We start from the raw sequence: 18,648 nt of genomic DNA on the forward strand, positions 1-18,648 counted from the left end.
TGCTCTGCTCCTGAAATTTATTACAAACACGAAGAGGTGAAGCATCCATTGGCCAGGGAGATAGAATCAACATGTGCGACTAAATTCCAAATAAGCTGAAGAAACATTATTCAGCTTACTATAAAATAAAATATAGAACTTAAAGGGAACATTTTGGGTTATAGTTTCGATAATTTCTCAAGATGCTATTTCATACTGATATCCCATAAGAAAAATGTTGGTAATTCGTTTCACCTACTTAACTTTCTTTTCATATAATAGTAAAGGTGGAAAGTTTTCTTATCATTTTGAAATTTTCTCCGATGTGCTCCTATTTTTAATTAATTTTTTTAATAGGATTAATACTATTATGTAAAGTGTCCTGGTGACATGTCGAGAACTGAAATGAAATCATTGATTACTCTTCATTCATTACAACATTCTTTTTAAAGTAGAAACGTGTCTTAGTTTGATCCATGGCAGTCCTATTTTCAACGACTCTCGGTAGGGTTGGACAAAACTGCTGATCAAGTGTACAACACTACTTTAAAGTAAGAGTGACACAGAATCTATCGTTTATTGTTCTACTGCCAGACCTAGACGTTCCATGGCGGTAGGTTGAGTGGCTTCAAGCAGTTCTCTATGTCAAAGATGGGCACTGTGTGGGGGGGGGGGGGCAGATCCAAGATGTGTTCGCTGAGAGCTCCTATGAGATGACTAGCGGTAGATACCAATATTACTACCGAAATATGGAGGTGTATGAGAAAACGCCGATACAAAATAAGGAATGCCCTCATGCTAAATTTTCCAATATGTACCTTGTTTTGGACAATATTATATACACAAATTCAAAAGAGGGGAGTGGTGGGGGGCATTTCGATAAATTTTCCTTGCAATAGATTTCAACTAAAACGACTATCATCTGCAAAGCATAAATTTGCCAGCAATGTTTTGAATAAATTTGTGCTTGACACCTTTTATAAACACAATGCAATGTGAAAGACTATGTTGTCCATTCTATCAGGGCAGATCTTTGCACTTCTTCAGTAACATTATTACTATTAGGCATTTAACTCATCCTAATACAGGATGGGGGTAACAGATGGTGGGAGGAGCAACAGGAAGGTTCCCTTCTGCTTCTATCTTCTTTCCCTCCTCTGCAGTGTTTCTATATTTATTGCTCTTCTTTATACATAATCATTTGCCTTTTTGCTACTCAACCATAATGACATTCAGTTTAAAGATGGTATTTCTCATTGTTGAGGAGAAATATACAAAATATTGTCAGAGGTAATGAAATTAAAATCTGCAGAACATGATTTGGTCTTCTCCACCAGCAGTTCCATAGCTTGTCACTGCAATGTCAATTTCTGTAACATAATTTTCTTTTTCATATTTAGCTTTAGGTACATACATGAAAAAAATATATATCAGAATTGGTGTAATTGAAATCCCTAGAAGGCTGCAACATTGTTTAAAGATTCTGGCCTGGCAAATCATCTAAATTCATCCTTGAATTGTCTTGTCACCAAAGTTGATAATATTCAGTATTTTAGTACTGTGTTCAATACTGAACATCTGATGAAGACTAACAAAATCACAAGGACAACAAACAGGCTTGCATCTCCAACAACTCCTGAACTGATTCATGTTGGTTGCCGTAGTAACGGGAAAGAAGAGGAAGTGCTTGGGTGATAGCCCTCTTAGCTTTCTTGATCTGTTTTCTGTGTAAATAGGAAAACAAGAGATATAAAAGTTGTGATTAAATTTAAAAAAGTTGAGAATAATCCACTAGTGTAAACGAGATGGAGTTCAGAGAGATTATAACGAAAATGTTTCATACAATTATCCCTTCCTGAAATGTATCTCACTGGGGACTCAGCGAACTTTAAATTTCTGTCAGGATGAATCAGATTTTCTTAAAGATGTCATCATCATGTTGCTTTCTTGTTTGATGTAAGTGTCAGGGGAGTGGGGGTTCTGCTTTAGTTCACTTACCCATTAAACAGAATCTGAGTGAGTTTCTGAAGTTCCTGAGCGTGTTCAATGCTTTCTCTTCCATAGATTTCTGTTATAATCTTTATGCTTACTTCCAGGTGCTCAGCTGACTGGATAAAATCACCTTAGTGATTCAGAGAAAATACAAAAATATTATTGTAAACAATAGAGAACTATATATATAGTGATACGGAAAATTACATATTTACATACATGCATACTGACAAGACCTAGTGTGTATAATGTTGGAGGTACATATGTAACAGCAGGACCTAAGCTACTACATTAACTTACATTGCTAGGCTGGCTGGTAAGTAATTGTGTAGCTTAGGTAGCTTAGCCTAGCCACGTCAGTTTTCGTGTAGCTTAGGTCCTACTGCTACACATAGCGTACAGGTAATAATTTATCCAGCATCACATCTCAAAATGCTACACAAAATGGTCAATTTGCTGGACAAGTGCAAAGGTGTATAGCAGTTTTTCTTACACAAGAACCACATCATTTTATAAGAGACAAACTACAGACACTTCAAAACTGCTACTCAAGATTTGGACGATAAAATTATTGCCTATGCTAGGCTTATAATTTATTGGTGAAAATGGGTTACTTGATTTTAATACAAGTGTTCACTAATTTAATTACAAAAGGTCTACCTCGCAGAGGTAGGCTACAGTTGTCTAGAGCTTAATTAAATCACCCTGACAAGAATTATTTTTGCACAGGTTAAACAATGACTGTAATCTGGAAGGAAATAAAAAAAGTTACTGTAATCCAGATTTTGCTCAAGAATTATCCTAACCAAACATTACATTCAATGTCAATGACAACACTTTTCTTCTTCTAAAACCTCTTTTTGAAATTCTGAGGGGCAGAATCGGATAATACAAATTATGTGATTGTTTCCTTATTTAGTAATTGTGTGATTGTTTCCTTATTTAGGTTTACTATAAAATTATTATTTAAATAATGCATTATTGATTAAATTTATACCTTGAAGAGCATAACATCTAGCTATGCAGTCTCTCACTTCTGCGATGGTTCTGTGGTGTTTGAATAAAACCATCTCATGAATATGCAATGACTGCTGGAGCAGCTGCAAAGATTCTATCAAAGAAGAAACAAAAAATTAACCATTTCCATCTGTCTGAAGTCAATGACTGAAATAGCATGTGAAGATCATACAACACTGAGGTCTTGACATTTTACTGAAAGCACACATGATGCCAAGTTACTACAGAAAACCCCTAAACCCAAGTTGAAGCTTAGCAGGTTGGAAGTATTACCCCCAATCACCACTAATGACAGGTAATAGAAAGATTTTTTTTTACAACCCACATGCATGATTAGTGTAACACTGTGGGCCAATATATTTTTTTGTGGGATCGATTGAAATCTACTACAGGACTGATCTGGCCAATGAGATACTTAATGAGGCCCGGCTCTAAATGAAAGCAAGTGGGGGGGGGGATGCAAGGTCACATGGGGTTATCACCTAAAAATGAGATTTGAATCATTTCAAAATGACTCTAAAAACCAGGTCAAGGTAACAACCATCTCTAAAAGTGCACCAGAATATAACTTTGACCCTTAACGATAATCTTGCAACTTTTGCACGATATTTTTAGAAATGAAAAACATTTTCCCTTAATTTATTACAACATTTGTGATACTGAGTGACATACTAGTGTAAAGAAAACACCACCTGTTCAACGGTGTCAGAAGTGAAACATCATCAAAGACTGATTTGTTTATTATATGCAAATTTCTTAAATTAGTTACACATTTGTTTTACCATCTATCTATGAAATCATTCTCTAGGGGATGAGAAAAACCAAGAGGGTTAGCTGCAGATGGGACCGAGGTCAAAGGTCGGACAAGTTTGGGCATTGTTCTTTTTCTTTTTTACCAATTCCACATTTGACTCTAAAACGCGTTTGAAACTCTAAGAGCATTTAACTGCTTGAAATCGGAAGTTTAGAGATTCTGGTACAGAAGAGAACATTCATGAAATATTTTAATACATCAGTAAGTACAGAATTAACTTTAACATTGTAAATGGTCTCAGATGTTGAGGCACCTGGAGAGTATTACTGATTTATCAAGTGGTTTCCACACTACCTCATGGAATCATATGGAGGAAACTCCTAGCAAAACAAGTACAGTCATTTTTGTCAAAGTTTTTCGCAGATTCTATCACTTAAGTAACACAGTACTCCAGCGTTTTAATCCCCGAAAAGTAATAGGTGCATTATTCTTCACATCGCTGTTCTAGCTCAGAATTGCTCAGCCAGCATTTAAAAAGGGTTTCGTGAGATATCTTAGCAGAACTTTGAATTGGTTTTTGAGCACTTTTTCGATACTATTCAAATTAAAAACATACAACAGTTATAAGCTCATTAGCTTAACTACTTATCTTTTCAGTTTGAATAGTGAAGGCCAGGTCACAATCTCTTTAACATTTCAGACGTGCTTTTATACTTATGATTTATATTAAAATTAAAATTAAAATGATGTGCGTGATATTACTGATGAAATATTGTATGGAATAATAAATTATTCACTGCTGCATGCTCACTAGGTCCAAAAATCTTGAACGTGTCTTCATTTCACCTATCATAATTTTATTATGTCTAATACTGTTAAAAAAAATAAAAAATACCATAATTCCACATTTATCAACAAAACTGAAGTATCTTTTTTGATTATATGTTGCTAGTTTCAACTTACTCTCTACATCTTCCTTGTCACAACAACGAACACCCTCTTGGAAAAGATTGTCTGCTTTCTCTTTCAGCTGTATATGAGGACCCAAAAAATAAAATAAATGCCACCAAATGGATAGAATCCAGCTGCTTTATGTGAACTGACAATACTTAATAAATACAGTGAACATGCAGGGGCGTCGGAGCCGGTACGGCAGGTCCGGCAAACGCCGGACCAATATTCACGGCGCAAAAAAAAAAAAAAGTAGGACTAAGGAAAAGAAAATGGCAAAAAATAAAGAACCAAGATGAATCTGGGAGGTATATTTTTCAATAATTTTCAATAATGATGACTGCAAGTAGGCTAAATGTGACTACTCTGGCATGGCAGGGGTCTTGTTTTCAAGCTCGGGAAGTGCCATTTCCTGCAATCTGGGAGGCATTTTTTCAAAATTTTCTCCAGTACGCTACGTGCCAACCATGGTGGCGCGTAGCGTAGTTTGACCTACCAAACGACCCCCCGATAATTATGATAGATGGCCACACTCTGATCCGCCGTACCATTCCCAAATAGCTTCCGACGCCCCTGACATGAATGTGATGCATAACATGAATGGAAGTTACCTAACGACACTGTAACGACAACTGTGCAAAGTATATGAGCAGTCCATTATATTTCAAACAAAGGGACACATTTCTCTTTTTTCCTTCTCTTTTTCTAACTTGAAATAATCATGTATTTACTGATTTTTATCATTTCACACCAGAGTTGTTTAAATTCAGCTGCACGACACTAAATAAACAGAGCTTCCACTATAACAGCATTAACTTGTACCACTGCATCCAATCATACGCCGAGAGTTTAATAACAAACCGAATACCTCACAGACACAACTTTGCAAATAGATCTCGATGAAAAATACAAACCAGAAGTCGAAAATTTACACTTTAGTTTACGATGATCTTCTCAAGGGTGTCTCTAGTACCATTCAGACCTACAGATAACCCATCAACCTTCACTCAAGCTCATTAAAATAAACAAACAGGAATGTGCTGGTTTTCTTGAACAAAAATTCCTCAACTGCAAATGAGGTCCTTAAAATTCCTCTGAAAACTTTACAATCTCAGTCGTCACAAATTGGGAACTTCAAGGAGATCCTTAGTGAGTTTATCCTCTACTAAAGAATTTTGCGGGAGACTGTTTGAGCTACAAAGCTTTCTTCCTTATCTTAATGTAAATTAATTGACTCTTTCCAAATTTTTTAATTAATTAACACAGACATTAATTAAAGCTGTATTCAATTTTTTTTAAAAGATTATATATTTTTCAGATATAAAACTTGAATGGCCAATCAGAATGAAGTGTATTATTATGAAATTTCCTAAAAATAATTTCAAACAAGAAATCCATGAAGGAAGTTACAACTGACCAGGCTAGATCCTGACGACCTACAAAAAATCAACAAAACCCCTCACCATTAGTTTCTCTTTTGCACTTTCCTTATGCAAGCATTGTTGGTTTGTACATACTAGATCTGAATCTAATAACGTTGCAGGTTGATCACAATTGGAGCATTTGAACATTGACCAATCAGATGGTTCTTTCTCAGTCATGTGACAAGCACTGCAAGTACAGTCAAAAAAGTACTGCTCTTTCAACTTTCTCAGTCTCTCTGCAACTGGCATGTGGTTCTTGTGAGGTCCTAGAGAAGAAAAAAGAAAATATATTACTAAAGAGAGGACAATAAAATCATAGCAATAGAGCATCATCACTAGCAACTTTTCCACATTTTGCTTTTCAAGGAAAATTAAGGATTTGTCTCTCGAGAGGAAATAAAGATTTTCAATTCAAGAATATTTGGTAGTACACTTTTCGAGTCCATTAGTTCACTTTTGATTCACAAGAGAAGACCTTATTAAAACAACCTACACAGAAGACAAAGATATGGGAAGGGAAATTCTTCAAAGTATAGTGTGAAAATACCATAAGAAAATGCTGTAAACATAGACATTTATCATTAATACTCCACTGAAATGAGTATCACTTGAAACTACAAAGTGTTGGATACTATCAAAATTAAATATAATATATCAAATGTTAATTAAAGCTTAACTTGAAAATACTTCTACAGAATAATTGCTGTTTAAATGATTTCATGAACTTTCTTACTCATAATGTAGTGTAATGCCAAAATTGTCAATATCAGAATTTGGCAATATCTGTTTTTCCAGGACATTCTTATTACTTCTCTTTCTTCAGATTTCTCCATACATTCACTGCACAATATCACTGAGATTCAAGAGTCCTGTTGTAGGCATACATGATGTGAGAGGTATGGTGTTTATCATTTATTGCCAAGAAAAACCTGTCCAACACTTTGCTTTTTTTAAAGATTTGAAAGGTGTCTTAAATGGATTTTCAAGTAGTAGAATTGAATAGTTGTCAGATAGTGCTGCCAACATTTGCTCCCATCTTTTAGCCCATTTTGTAAGAAATTTTTGCTTTTTCAAAAGTAATAGGATTTCAGAACAAATGAATAAAAACATATATATAAGATATAAGCAAGATTCACAAACATTTACAACAATGCTTCTATAATAACAGCCCACTTAAATTTACTTTCCTTGAGCAGTCCAAGGTGTCAGAGGACAAACTTGGGATAGGAATATATTTGATCTACCTCGTAAGTGTGACAGTGTACTCACTAATCCCTTTCAAAAGCCTCTTGCACAAATTCGCTGGATGAGGGTACATGCCAAGAACTTAACAGAGTGTGAACAATTTTGGTGGAAAAATTGCCAGCAAAATGAAAGGGAAGTCATTAAAATTGAAGTAAGCTAAACTCTCACCTGAAGGACTTTATCCAGGCCATTACAGAGTGCAGCACACGTTATATAAGATCTCTTCTTTAATTGTTGAGAAATGTCACTTCTGAGCTAAGACCAACGTTTGTTCTTAATAAGTCAGTTTTGGAGTGTTTTATCTCATGACAGTCCATAGAATGTTTTCCGGGGAGAAATAACTGATTACGAAGTGTCACTTTTGAGCTATGACCAAAGTTTGTTCTTACTAAATCAGTTGTGGAACTGTGTTTTATCTTGTGACAGTCCATAAAATGTTTTTTTTCGGGTAGAAACAATTGATTTGTCATTCAGCATTTTTTCTTTCCGATAATATGTCAAACATTATGATAATCACAGTTCCTAAAGTACGATACTTGTGTATCAGAAGACAAATGCTATCACCAATGAATGAGGTATCTCCCTGACTTTCATCCAGTAACTTGTTTTCCTCACAATGTCTGCAAACATTTAACTTCAAGATATTTGAATGAAAAGTAAACATTTGTCTCTAAATCTTTGATCTTACGTTTGCACATACACATTGGATATAAACACAGATCTTCAATCATTGGGGGAGGGGGGAAGGGGGAGATGGAGGGTGACAAAGGGGGAGGGGACAATCTCTTCTTCTATCAAAGACTTACCATAGCTATGACAAATTTCTTCTCCATTCTTGATATTTCTGGTAGCTCTTATAGTGACATCACTTCCATTGAAACTACACACAAAGAAATGTGAGATGTGAAGCAATAAATGTTTTATAAAAGTAAAATGCTAAGATTGATTGAGAAGACATCTGGAAATTGTTCCAGAATGAAAACACAGAGTACCAGTATTGGCAGGTATTTTGTATGATGTTTGTTGTTCCTGACACAAGTTTTATGCTGCTCTAATCCTTTCCTCTTAAATGCCTGCAAAAGCTATTTACATTAGACCACAATTATTTGACTACCGGGCATGTCCTCTTTCGTTTCAAATGGTGAGAATATTGAAGAGAAGTTTATTTAGATACTGTGTGAGGAGAGAGGATGACATATACCAGTGGCTTTCTGGTTATGGGTGTAACTGTAACACCGTAAAAATAATACAGAGGTGATAATGGGTGTAACTGTAACACTGTGAATAATACAGAGGTGATCATGGGTGTAACTGTAACACTGTGAAAATAATACAGAGGTGATTATGGGTGCATGTCATCATGTAGTAAGATGTCTTATGATTCAGACTTGTTGTACCAGTAAAATAGCGTGGGTATGAGTATGAGTAGAATTCCCAATGGCATAAGAATGAGTAGGGTATAGCCCCCTTTGAAATGAGTAGAATTCCCATTGGTATGAGTATAATCCCCTTTTGTATGAGTAGAAATACCATTGGTATGAATATGAGTGGAATTTCCATTAGTATCAGTATGAGTAGAATTTCTATTGCTAGAAGTATGAGCAGAATATAATTCCCATTGGAACAAGTATGAGTAGAGTATAATTCCCCTAGTAAAATTCCCATTGGTAAGAGTATGAGTAGAATTCCCATTGCTAGAAGTATGAGTATAGTATAATTCCCCTACTATAATTTCCATTGGTATGAATATCAGTAAAATTCCCATTGGTAAGAGTATGAGTAGAAGACTACAAGTACTTAATCAGACATGCACTAGTATAGATACTAGATTTCCAACATGTCTCTAGTACAATTCCACAAAATAAGAAGAAGAGTATGTGTACAATCTCACTAAAAGTCTGTTATCCAATACATTATTTTCTACCAACAACTAAATAAAAATAGATCAAATCACAGAAGAATTATTTAGCACTAGCAAGGTCAAAGAATAAAATTTGAACAATGGTTCACTGAAATGTTGGTTTAGACACATACCTAGCAATCACATTAGGATCACACCCATGGTTCATCAGTGACACTGTTGGGTAGACAGCTGATGCTACCCTCACTTGCTCAGTGGTTTCTACTTTCCTCCCTGGGTCATCAGCGTGTCCTTGTGGGTGCACTGCTGTAATAGCATGTACGTTACACCTAAGTTGAAGGATGTGTCTGCTAATTAGGCCAGCTAGTGCACAAACCTCCGTGTCGTTACATAAAGCATCCCAGTGAACAGAATTGTCTTTTCCGAGCCTGATATGAATGCAAATGGATAATAATAGTCCAGTCTGTTGTGAATAAATCGAAATGTGGGATTGTAAACAACGATATGGAAAAAATATATGAAAACGTAGAAAGTTAACTTTTTTGACAGTAGTACAAGCAGCAATGACAATAATAACACTAACTAACAAACAATTGGTATTGAATTATTGAAAGCAATAAAACAAAATATTCACCAGAATACAAGAGGATAATTTCAGTCCCATTCTTACCATGGAGGCTTGGAAGAGATTTTCCTGTGTTTGATTGTCTATGTGAGTCTGTAATGAATACACTGCACCATAGTCAGCCTGGTATATACCATCAGCCCTGCAGCCAGGAATCCCATTGGATGTTGTTGGAAGGCTCTTAGAGAAGGATGATATCATTGTTTCTTTGTGAATGCCAGCACTGAGAATAATTCTAACACCTAAATGGCCAAGAGAGTCTATCTATTGGAAACATAAACGGGAAGGGAAGGTAAACTATTAAGTAATACATAAATGTATCATTTGAAGAAAAGAAAAAAAAACACATATCGAATAAAACTACTCAAAGTAGATATATTGCTAGAAAATTTTGTTAGTTCAGATTATTTTTTCAAAGACTTTTTGTAGCATGAAACATCAATTTCAAGTATAGATGCTAATTCTTAAATGGAACAGGGAAGGCATGGGGGAGGGGGGGTGGTATGGGTGGGTATGGTAGGGATGGGGAGGGTAAGAGAGTGGAGGTGATGTTGAGTCATGTGGTATCCAAGGTGGTATAACAGTGAAATTTGTTTATACCTATAACAAACGAAAATAAGGCATTTTGTTAAAAGTTGGATGCTGTGGGGGACAACAGCATCAGTACGGCCACACCGCATAAGAGATAACCATTTGTGCTCTGCAGTATGACACAATTGGCACTTCTCTTCTGCAGGGTTAATTGCAATAGTTTGATATCATGATATTGATTCAAATTAGCTCAGGGACTTTTTACTTCTGTTGCAGTTTATCATTTTGACACGATGCCCAAATAAAGTGTGTTTTCTCTACCGATACACGATTGGTTACCTCTTGAAGTACTTCCCACATTGGGCACTCCACCTCATGATAATCCTCCCAGGCAGCGTCTTTACAAACCTCAGAACAGTACTGTACGTGAATGCAATGGCTGCACCTTTAAGGAAAGGACAGGAAATTTAAAGCATCAAACAGTTCCTGATCTCAAATTTTCAGCATGCTGAAGTTCCTAACAGTTTTTGAAGGTACTTTCATGGAGGATTTGACCCTCCAAATTATCCACAAGCACTGAGGATTATTATTATATTAGGTAAGTAAAATTTCTATGTGAGGTTGATGTAGGATGTAGTACAATACTTGATGAAGTGACCATTTATTACACATTCTAGCAATATTCTAGAAAAAATACAGTTGACTTCTGAGAGGTATAAATCACAGGGTTGCTGATACCTGAGGCCAGAAATGAAGAAATACTCTGCTATGCTATAGCAGAATTAATTCAGGATCAATAATTTTGCTAGGGATACACTAAGAGGCATACCCAACATCGATTGCATAGAAGGTACTGATAAATGCGCTGTAGCAATTCAATGTTACTGAAAATGATTCCACGAGTTAAGGCCACAGACTCTAGTAAAGCATCTTATTCGATTTTAGTGGAAGGGACTCAGGACTGCTCTTTGAAGAAAAAAAACTCACTGGAAAAATTTGATAATTGTTTTAGTGTGTAATCACATTGAAGCAATGGATGCAAACTTTGGCACATTTACTAACCATAAACTGATGAAAGCAATACTACCAATGAAGGGTAATGACAAAGAGAGTTGGACTTTTAAAATGCATGTAAAAATGAAAACTTAAGTCAATTCACACTTGTGTGATTTACCCACAAAAGACTTTACAATTCTTGGAATTTAAAGACCAACTATGGAGGCAATTTTTTTTGTTGAGATTTTCCATTAATTTGGGAGTTTACATACCCATAATCAACATGTGTAAAAAATAATCTTCGAAAACCTACTATAACCCATCAAAAACGACCACGAAAATGGACATTTTGGGTAGTCACGTGACATGAACCTCTGGAATGTCTGAAAACAGAGATTGACCCAAAGGAGCCTCTGGTCACCGTGTGACGTCAAAGTTGGTATACCGCGAAAATCAAACGCTGATATAGGCACTGTTTGTACACAGATAGCGAACAATTGTACTGTTTTTGACTTTCAATTTCGAGCGTTTGAAAAGCTGTTAGCTTAAAACAAGAACACATGAAGGTTAACAACAAGTTTTAAGACAATTATAAGCAGAAATTTTAGTTAAATTGCTTATTTTATTAGCAAAATTTCCACTCAAATGGAGGCATCTTTTACATAGCGTAGCGTCAATAGGTCCGTACGGTACAATATACTTACGTAGTACTTACTCGTTTTAATATCCAAAAGTACAAACACAGAAAAAGTATCCTGTCAATAAACAAATTTAGCAGTGAATATCCTAATCCACGTTTCTTGTTCAATCCTGGGCGAAAAACTACCGTGACTCTGTGTAATTCCATAGAGTTAGGTCTAGTTGAAACAGGCCTCGACCAGTAACATCCCACAATCACAAGACAGTCACTAACGAAATAAAACGTCCGATCGCTACATACTACCGTTTTTATTCAACTCCTTGGAACATGCAGATGTCGGAATAAACAGAACGGACAATATTACACATGTATCACGAACTCACGATACTGGAATACAACAAATGAAATAGATATATCCTAACATGGCTATTTACACATGCTGTGAGCCAACGCCGGCGAGAGTTGTAACTAACTACCGTACATGTACTAACAATGCTATACCCTTGGCACGGTATATATATACGGTCATCTCTTACAGTAAATATATTACTGTCAATTGCGTGATATAATGTTACATGTAAGGACGTCCAGGGCGTGTTTACGGTCAATTTCACATTAGCTATGTCCGACCATGGTCCGACACAGCTATCGACAGTATATAATTTTCACAGAATGAGACATTTGCAGCATACACAGAAGCAGGGTCATGCATGTGGACTCATGGGCATGAGATACTCCGGGTGCTGAAAAATCTTTCCGTGTGGATCTCAAAAAATTGATCCAAAGTCTGCGGCGTTTTACGTCGGTTCTTTTACTCGGAAATCTAAAAAAGCTGATGCTTTTGTTGGATGAGGTATAACTGCAACCTCCAACAACACAGAATTGTGGCATTTTGAGGAAAAAGGAGTAATATCGTTGATGTTTTTGGCAGCTCAAGTATACGACTTTACACACTAAAAGTATAGTTGTGAGTGAGGTATACAAACGTTGACGTCACATGGTCACCTGATGTCTTAGGAATGTTTCAGGAATGTCTGAAATAGAAGCTGACTTTTCTTCCCATTTTTCACTTATTTAACGTCCGAAATTGGTAAAGTTAATTACAGCAATGTAATTGGAGTCAGTTAAGGATTACATACATGAAAAATGGTGGAATTTTATGTTCATCGAAAAGTCTCCATAGTTGGTCTTTAAACTATTCATGATCGGCTCACTAATCTAAACTGACAGGAATGAATCAAACAACACAACACGAGAAGCAACAAACCTAAAGCATCTTATTCCTCTTACTGTTAACTTCATAATAATAAAAAATATATGATGATAATAATAATGATGATAATAATGATGATAATAATAATAATAATAATAATAATAATTATAATAATAATAATACTATTAATACTACTAATAATATTAATAATAATAATATTAATACTACTAATAATACTAGTAATAAAAATAATAATAATAATAATATTGATAATCATAATCATAATAATAATAATAATAATAATAATAATAATAATAACTATAATCATAATTACATGACAGGAGCCAAAGCTCTATCACAACAGTAGTGGCAGTGAGTGTCATAGTGATCGGGAAGAAGAACGACAGCAAATGGCTTCTCTGAAATTATCACATCTCCAGCTTGTATGACAGTTTCTGCCTAAAGAAAAAAAAGAAGAAATATTTACAGAAATTTGTCGATCGCAATTTGCACAGCAGCAAACAATTACTTCAAGAGGTGAAGAAATTATTTGAAATGTAATGTTTCCTTCTGTTTTCGTTTTTTTTCCCCTTCTTTTGGGGGGATCGTTGTTCTTGACACCTTTTGCTATGAAAATAAATGTCAACCAGGTGGAAATACAAATTCCAATCAAGTGGACAGAATGAGTAAGATGAGGATACAAGGGTGGGGGAAGTAAAGGCTAATATGAAAGGCAATAATTTGTTCAATAATTCAAAACAGGATATGGACAATTTTGAAAGATTAAAGGACAGTTTTGTCTAGAACTGATTCAACAGATGCAATCTAGCCCCAAACTGTCTTTACTCTTTCAAACCTTATAATACAGTTTACCTATTGAGCAAATTGTTAGCCTGTTGGGCAACTTCAAAAATAGTAAAGAGATATGCAAAATGGGCAAGTGGCTTTACAAATGCAATGATGTAAAACATGATTTGTACACAGAAAAGGGGTTATAATTTTAATACGCCATGGGCAAAAATACTGATTGAAAAAATTGGAAATCAAAAAGTGTTAACATTGTTAAAGGCACTATACAATAAGACCTGAAAAAAATTGTCACACCACAAGTCACTAATTAGGAAAATACTCACCACCAGATACCGCCCTTTCTCTGTTGAATACTGGAGTGAAATCTGACGAGATGCATTTGCTATGCTGGGATGCGGATCAAAGCCACACGAAGATGCAGTCGCCTTTTCTTCCCTGACACTTTCTGAAGAACAGCTTCGCAACAGGTTTGCTATTTTCTCTGATTTTACTGCAGAGCAAAAAAAACATTCTAAAATAAAAAACGATATGCATTGTAAATTTTGACAGAAGAGTCACACAGGACATGATTATTTCCAACTTAAGGGGAATAGAGGAGAAAGATTTATACGAAGAGTGAAAAAGAACTGTTCAACATTTAATCTCATACAAAGTTGCTATAATTATGCAGGAACTCTGTCAATAGTTTAAATGTGCCTTTTTCTCGACAAAATATTCAACAGTATGACTATGAAAACTGGATATGAGGAGAATAAACTAGTTAATGGCGGGAGAAATGGGGCAGGGAGGGAGTGTGGAGGGGTTTTTACCATCATCTCACACCTCCCTCCTCACCAGTGGCGGAGCTAGGGGTATTGGTCAGGAGGGGGTGAGAATGGTCTGTGGGGGCGCTTTCGACACTATCTAAGCGGAGCGCCACCACAGGTTGGCGCGGAGCATACAGAAATTTTTTGAGTAAAGATACTCCATAGATCGCCGGAAATGATTCTTTCCGGGCCTTGCTAATTTGCAGATAAACGAAGAATTAATAGGTGTCATCGCCATTTTGTCAGAAAATTACACCAACAAAATGTGACAAATGTCAATAGGTATTGGAGAGCGCAATAAAAAAGTCAATAATCGCGAATAAGTAAAAAGTGGTAAAAAGCTGAAAAGGGCGCCAGCAGTCCATTTGAGTCCGTCAGGGGGGGGCATCCGCCCCTCTGACTGTATGGACGCTCCGCCACTGCTCCTCACATGTAACTACCTATGAAATACCAATACTTATGCTATTGTTCCAAATTTGACAAATGACTTGTTACAAACCTTTGATCTCAGCTGTTGTCAGAGTTGATTCAGACAGACTATCCAAAGCTAATTTGAGAGCTGATGGTAAAGACAAAAACAAAAGAGAACCTGGTCATGAATATTCTAAGCAGATGTCTCTTCATCATGATAGAGATAACAAGCCTAATGTGTTTGTATTTCGAACATTACTGGAACTTGCCACAAATGTGTGTTTTCATATCACATGATTTTCCATCATCTACAACTCCCCATACTTTGTAACCGTTTCAGAGAACACACATACAGAATGCTTAAAGGGTTGGTAGATATGACAGTGGTCTGTAACATACATGTCCATACTGTAAACAGATATGGTACATCATCTCTAGATCATTTGACAGTGCCAGCAATATTTTCAGTTACATCAGCTGCAGATTGTTCATCCTATCGAGGTATGTAATATGTAGAGAGATGTAGTGATATCAAATGGGTGCCTTTGCCTACCTCAGTATTTGAGAAAGTGGTCAGATGCTTACCCTTGTGGCTAAATCTGTGCTACAAGGCACAACCCTTACCTATGGTTGCATCCTGCATGCATCCTTGGTTTCTGAGGCATTCTCCTTTACGTATCAGTATTTTATACTTCTGTTGTAGAGGGTATCCATACTTCAGAGCTCTGTCCACATCATCGACTGCAAGCTAATCACAGAAACAGTGCATGCAAACATTTATTTTAAAGCTGTTTTAATAAATATATATATATATATATATATATATATATATATATAAATATATATATATTTATATATAGCTTTAAAAAAAATGTAAAAAAAATTGAAAATGTTATTGCAAAATTAAGATATCTGTCCAGCACTGTCCCTGATGGCAACAAACAATTAGAGGCTGCTACAGACTTCCTTGTCAATGTAAACCTAATTACTTAAAATGCATATCACACAGAATTTCATCAAAACTTCTCATCTTATTTCCCTTCTGCTTGATCTCATGCATAGTACATGTTCTACCTGTTTACTAATATGCTTAGAGAGAAGGCCGAAATCTGAATGAAAAAAAAACCACATCCATCTGTAACATCTGAAAGCAATGTCAAGGTGCACTTACCTTCCATTTTTGAATGTAATAGAGGGCAGCAGATCTGTTCGCAAATGCTAGACTCAGTTGCGAAGTGGACTGATTGCATCCAGTTGTTTGTGATGCATGAAGTATAGCCTGTGGGAACAGAAGATATAATAAGTTTCTGGTATGGTGATATGAAGTGAATGGGTCATTATATTGTCAAATCAACCAGTGTTTTGTCAAGTGACCCTCTAAGAGTTGAATGCCACCCCATCAGAATACTGAATAGTGGCCACAATGAACACATATCAAAACTAGCTCCAGTCCATACAACAAGTCATTTTCAAGATAATAATTATAATGTAGATTTTATATAGCACCCCTCCAGGGAATGAGTAACTGCCCCTGGTGCTTACATATAGATATGTCATGTGGGAACTTGCTATAAACCTCATGTTTCTTTGAAAAAATCCACTATTGCTTTATGTTTTAATATGACTTGGAAACTCACAACCTTCTGTTGATACCTGATAAGAAGCTGAAAATTAATTCTATCAGGTTTTTCCAAAATATTCCCAATAAGATCTCTGATTTATGTTTGCTTGTTTACTGTTATTACTTACTAAATTATATTCACATGAGATAACTACTTTTGTCAAACGCAAGAATTGTTTTGGGTGATTGGCTCACCATGTGCCTACCTGAGGAGTCACATGAAGCCCACATATCAATTATGTGTTCTACAGGTACATGTCTACTGCTAAAGTATGCAGGAGTTAATATAACCATTTACACTGTAAGGAAATGGCATGCAATCATTGTTTCATACAATGCTTTATGCTGATTGGTTCATCCTTAAACTAGTTAAAACTTAAATTATTATTGCATTTTACCAGCCCTTAAACCCCTACAACCAAATCAGAGCAACTTTGTCATTTCAGTTTTGTTAATTTTGACTACATATTGTAAATGTATGGAAATAATACATCATAATACATAGCTCCCAACTTTTCCTGATGCAAATGCTGGTCATACATAGGGAAGAGGTATAAGGAGAGGGCAGGCGCGGTGGAACGGGAAAATTATTGGGGGGGCTAATGTGTGGAGACTATCTAAGCAGAGTGCCACCATCGGTTGGCGCGGAGCGTACAAGAAAATTTGGGGTTTTTCAAATCCCCAGATGGCCGGAAACGGCACTTCCCGAGTGTTTTATGCTGCGAATACCTAGCCCTAAAATATGGGTCTCAAGCCTGCAATTTCTCTGGCTGAAATGAGGCAAGTCATTGGCTTAAGACGAAGTTGTGTTGCGCTTACCGGTACTCACACTCACTGCTTCCACTTTTCACGGGGCGTGAAGATGCGGCTGGGGTGACAATGTGGTCTATAGCCAGGGGACGTGCCGAGGGTCCCCCCCAGCATTTACTAAAAATATTACACCTATATAGTATACGTGTGCATCGGACAGATCGACAAGTATGCATTGAAAAATGGGCAGATGCACGTTTCGGAGCCTTGGTAAATATCGAGGGGGCTTATCATGCATTTGCCCCCTCAACTTTTTCATTGCGGGGGCTGAGCCCCCCCCCAAGCCCCCCGGTTCCGCCGCCACTGGGAGAGGGTGGTTCCCCTTGCCTTCGAATTCAAAAATGGAATTTGAGATCCCTTACATGCAAATTGGTGGCATGCACATGTTATATATTGCCATAATAATGTATAACTTTATGGTAACTTCATATAAAAGTAATACACCAACCCACGTTGTGCGGAACTTTTTCATTGGTTTTTTAATGTGACACGCAGTTCAGCCGAATGCGTGATTTGGACTAGTATGAGCGGGTGGGCAGACTTGCAACATCAATTGCGGGTCAAAATCGCAAGTTGCGGTGACTTGGGAGCTCTGTAATATCTTACAATGGAAAGAGAAGGTGTGTTAGATTAACTCTGTACTTACTTTAGAATAATAACGAACTGCTTTCTGATAAAGTTTCTTTTGAAAAAATTTATTTCCTTCTAGACGGAGCTGTTCTGCCTTTTCATCTGATTTTCTGCTCACAGCAGTTGAGCAGATTAAAGTTTCCAAGCTCCTCTGTAATCTTCCATCCCTGCAAAGAAAAGGGATCAGGCTAGAACTTATTAGTTGACACCTACAGACTCTCTTCTATCACTGGACGTAGTGATAAAAACTGTGAAGCAATGGTGACATAATGAAAAGTGCGTATAATGGGTAAGTTGGTATTATAGGCCCCAAATTATAGCATGCTGTAATT

General features: G+C 36.4%; 1 protein-coding gene across 1 annotated transcript in view; it reads right to left on the reverse strand.

The window, feature by feature from the left end:
• Positions 1-18,648, reverse strand: part of LOC139980751 (SET and MYND domain-containing protein 4-like) — a 20,938-nt gene continuing 2,290 nt past the window's right edge. The window contains exons 2-16 of the mRNA XM_071992653.1: positions 18,333-18,483; positions 16,427-16,534; positions 15,880-16,003; positions 15,344-15,403; positions 14,362-14,528; positions 13,563-13,687; positions 10,719-10,824; positions 9,894-10,112; positions 9,397-9,686; positions 8,169-8,242; positions 6,157-6,383; positions 4,706-4,772; positions 2,969-3,082; positions 1,978-2,101; positions 1-1,703 (exon numbers count right to left, since the gene is read on the reverse strand). Coding sequence (XP_071848754.1) covers positions 1,577-1,703; positions 1,978-2,101; positions 2,969-3,082; positions 4,706-4,772; positions 6,157-6,383; positions 8,169-8,242; positions 9,397-9,686; positions 9,894-10,112; positions 10,719-10,824; positions 13,563-13,687; positions 14,362-14,528; positions 15,344-15,403; positions 15,880-16,003; positions 16,427-16,534; positions 18,333-18,483 — 2,083 coding nt within the window. The 3' untranslated portion in view covers positions 1-1,576. The remainder of the gene's footprint in view (positions 1,704-1,977; positions 2,102-2,968; positions 3,083-4,705; positions 4,773-6,156; positions 6,384-8,168; positions 8,243-9,396; positions 9,687-9,893; positions 10,113-10,718; positions 10,825-13,562; positions 13,688-14,361; positions 14,529-15,343; positions 15,404-15,879; positions 16,004-16,426; positions 16,535-18,332; positions 18,484-18,648) is intronic.

The sequence above is a fragment of the Apostichopus japonicus genome, chromosome 15 (assembly GCF_037975245.1).
Source record: "Apostichopus japonicus isolate 1M-3 chromosome 15, ASM3797524v1, whole genome shotgun sequence".
NCBI classification, from domain to species: Eukaryota; Metazoa; Echinodermata; class Holothuroidea; order Aspidochirotida; family Stichopodidae; genus Apostichopus; species Apostichopus japonicus.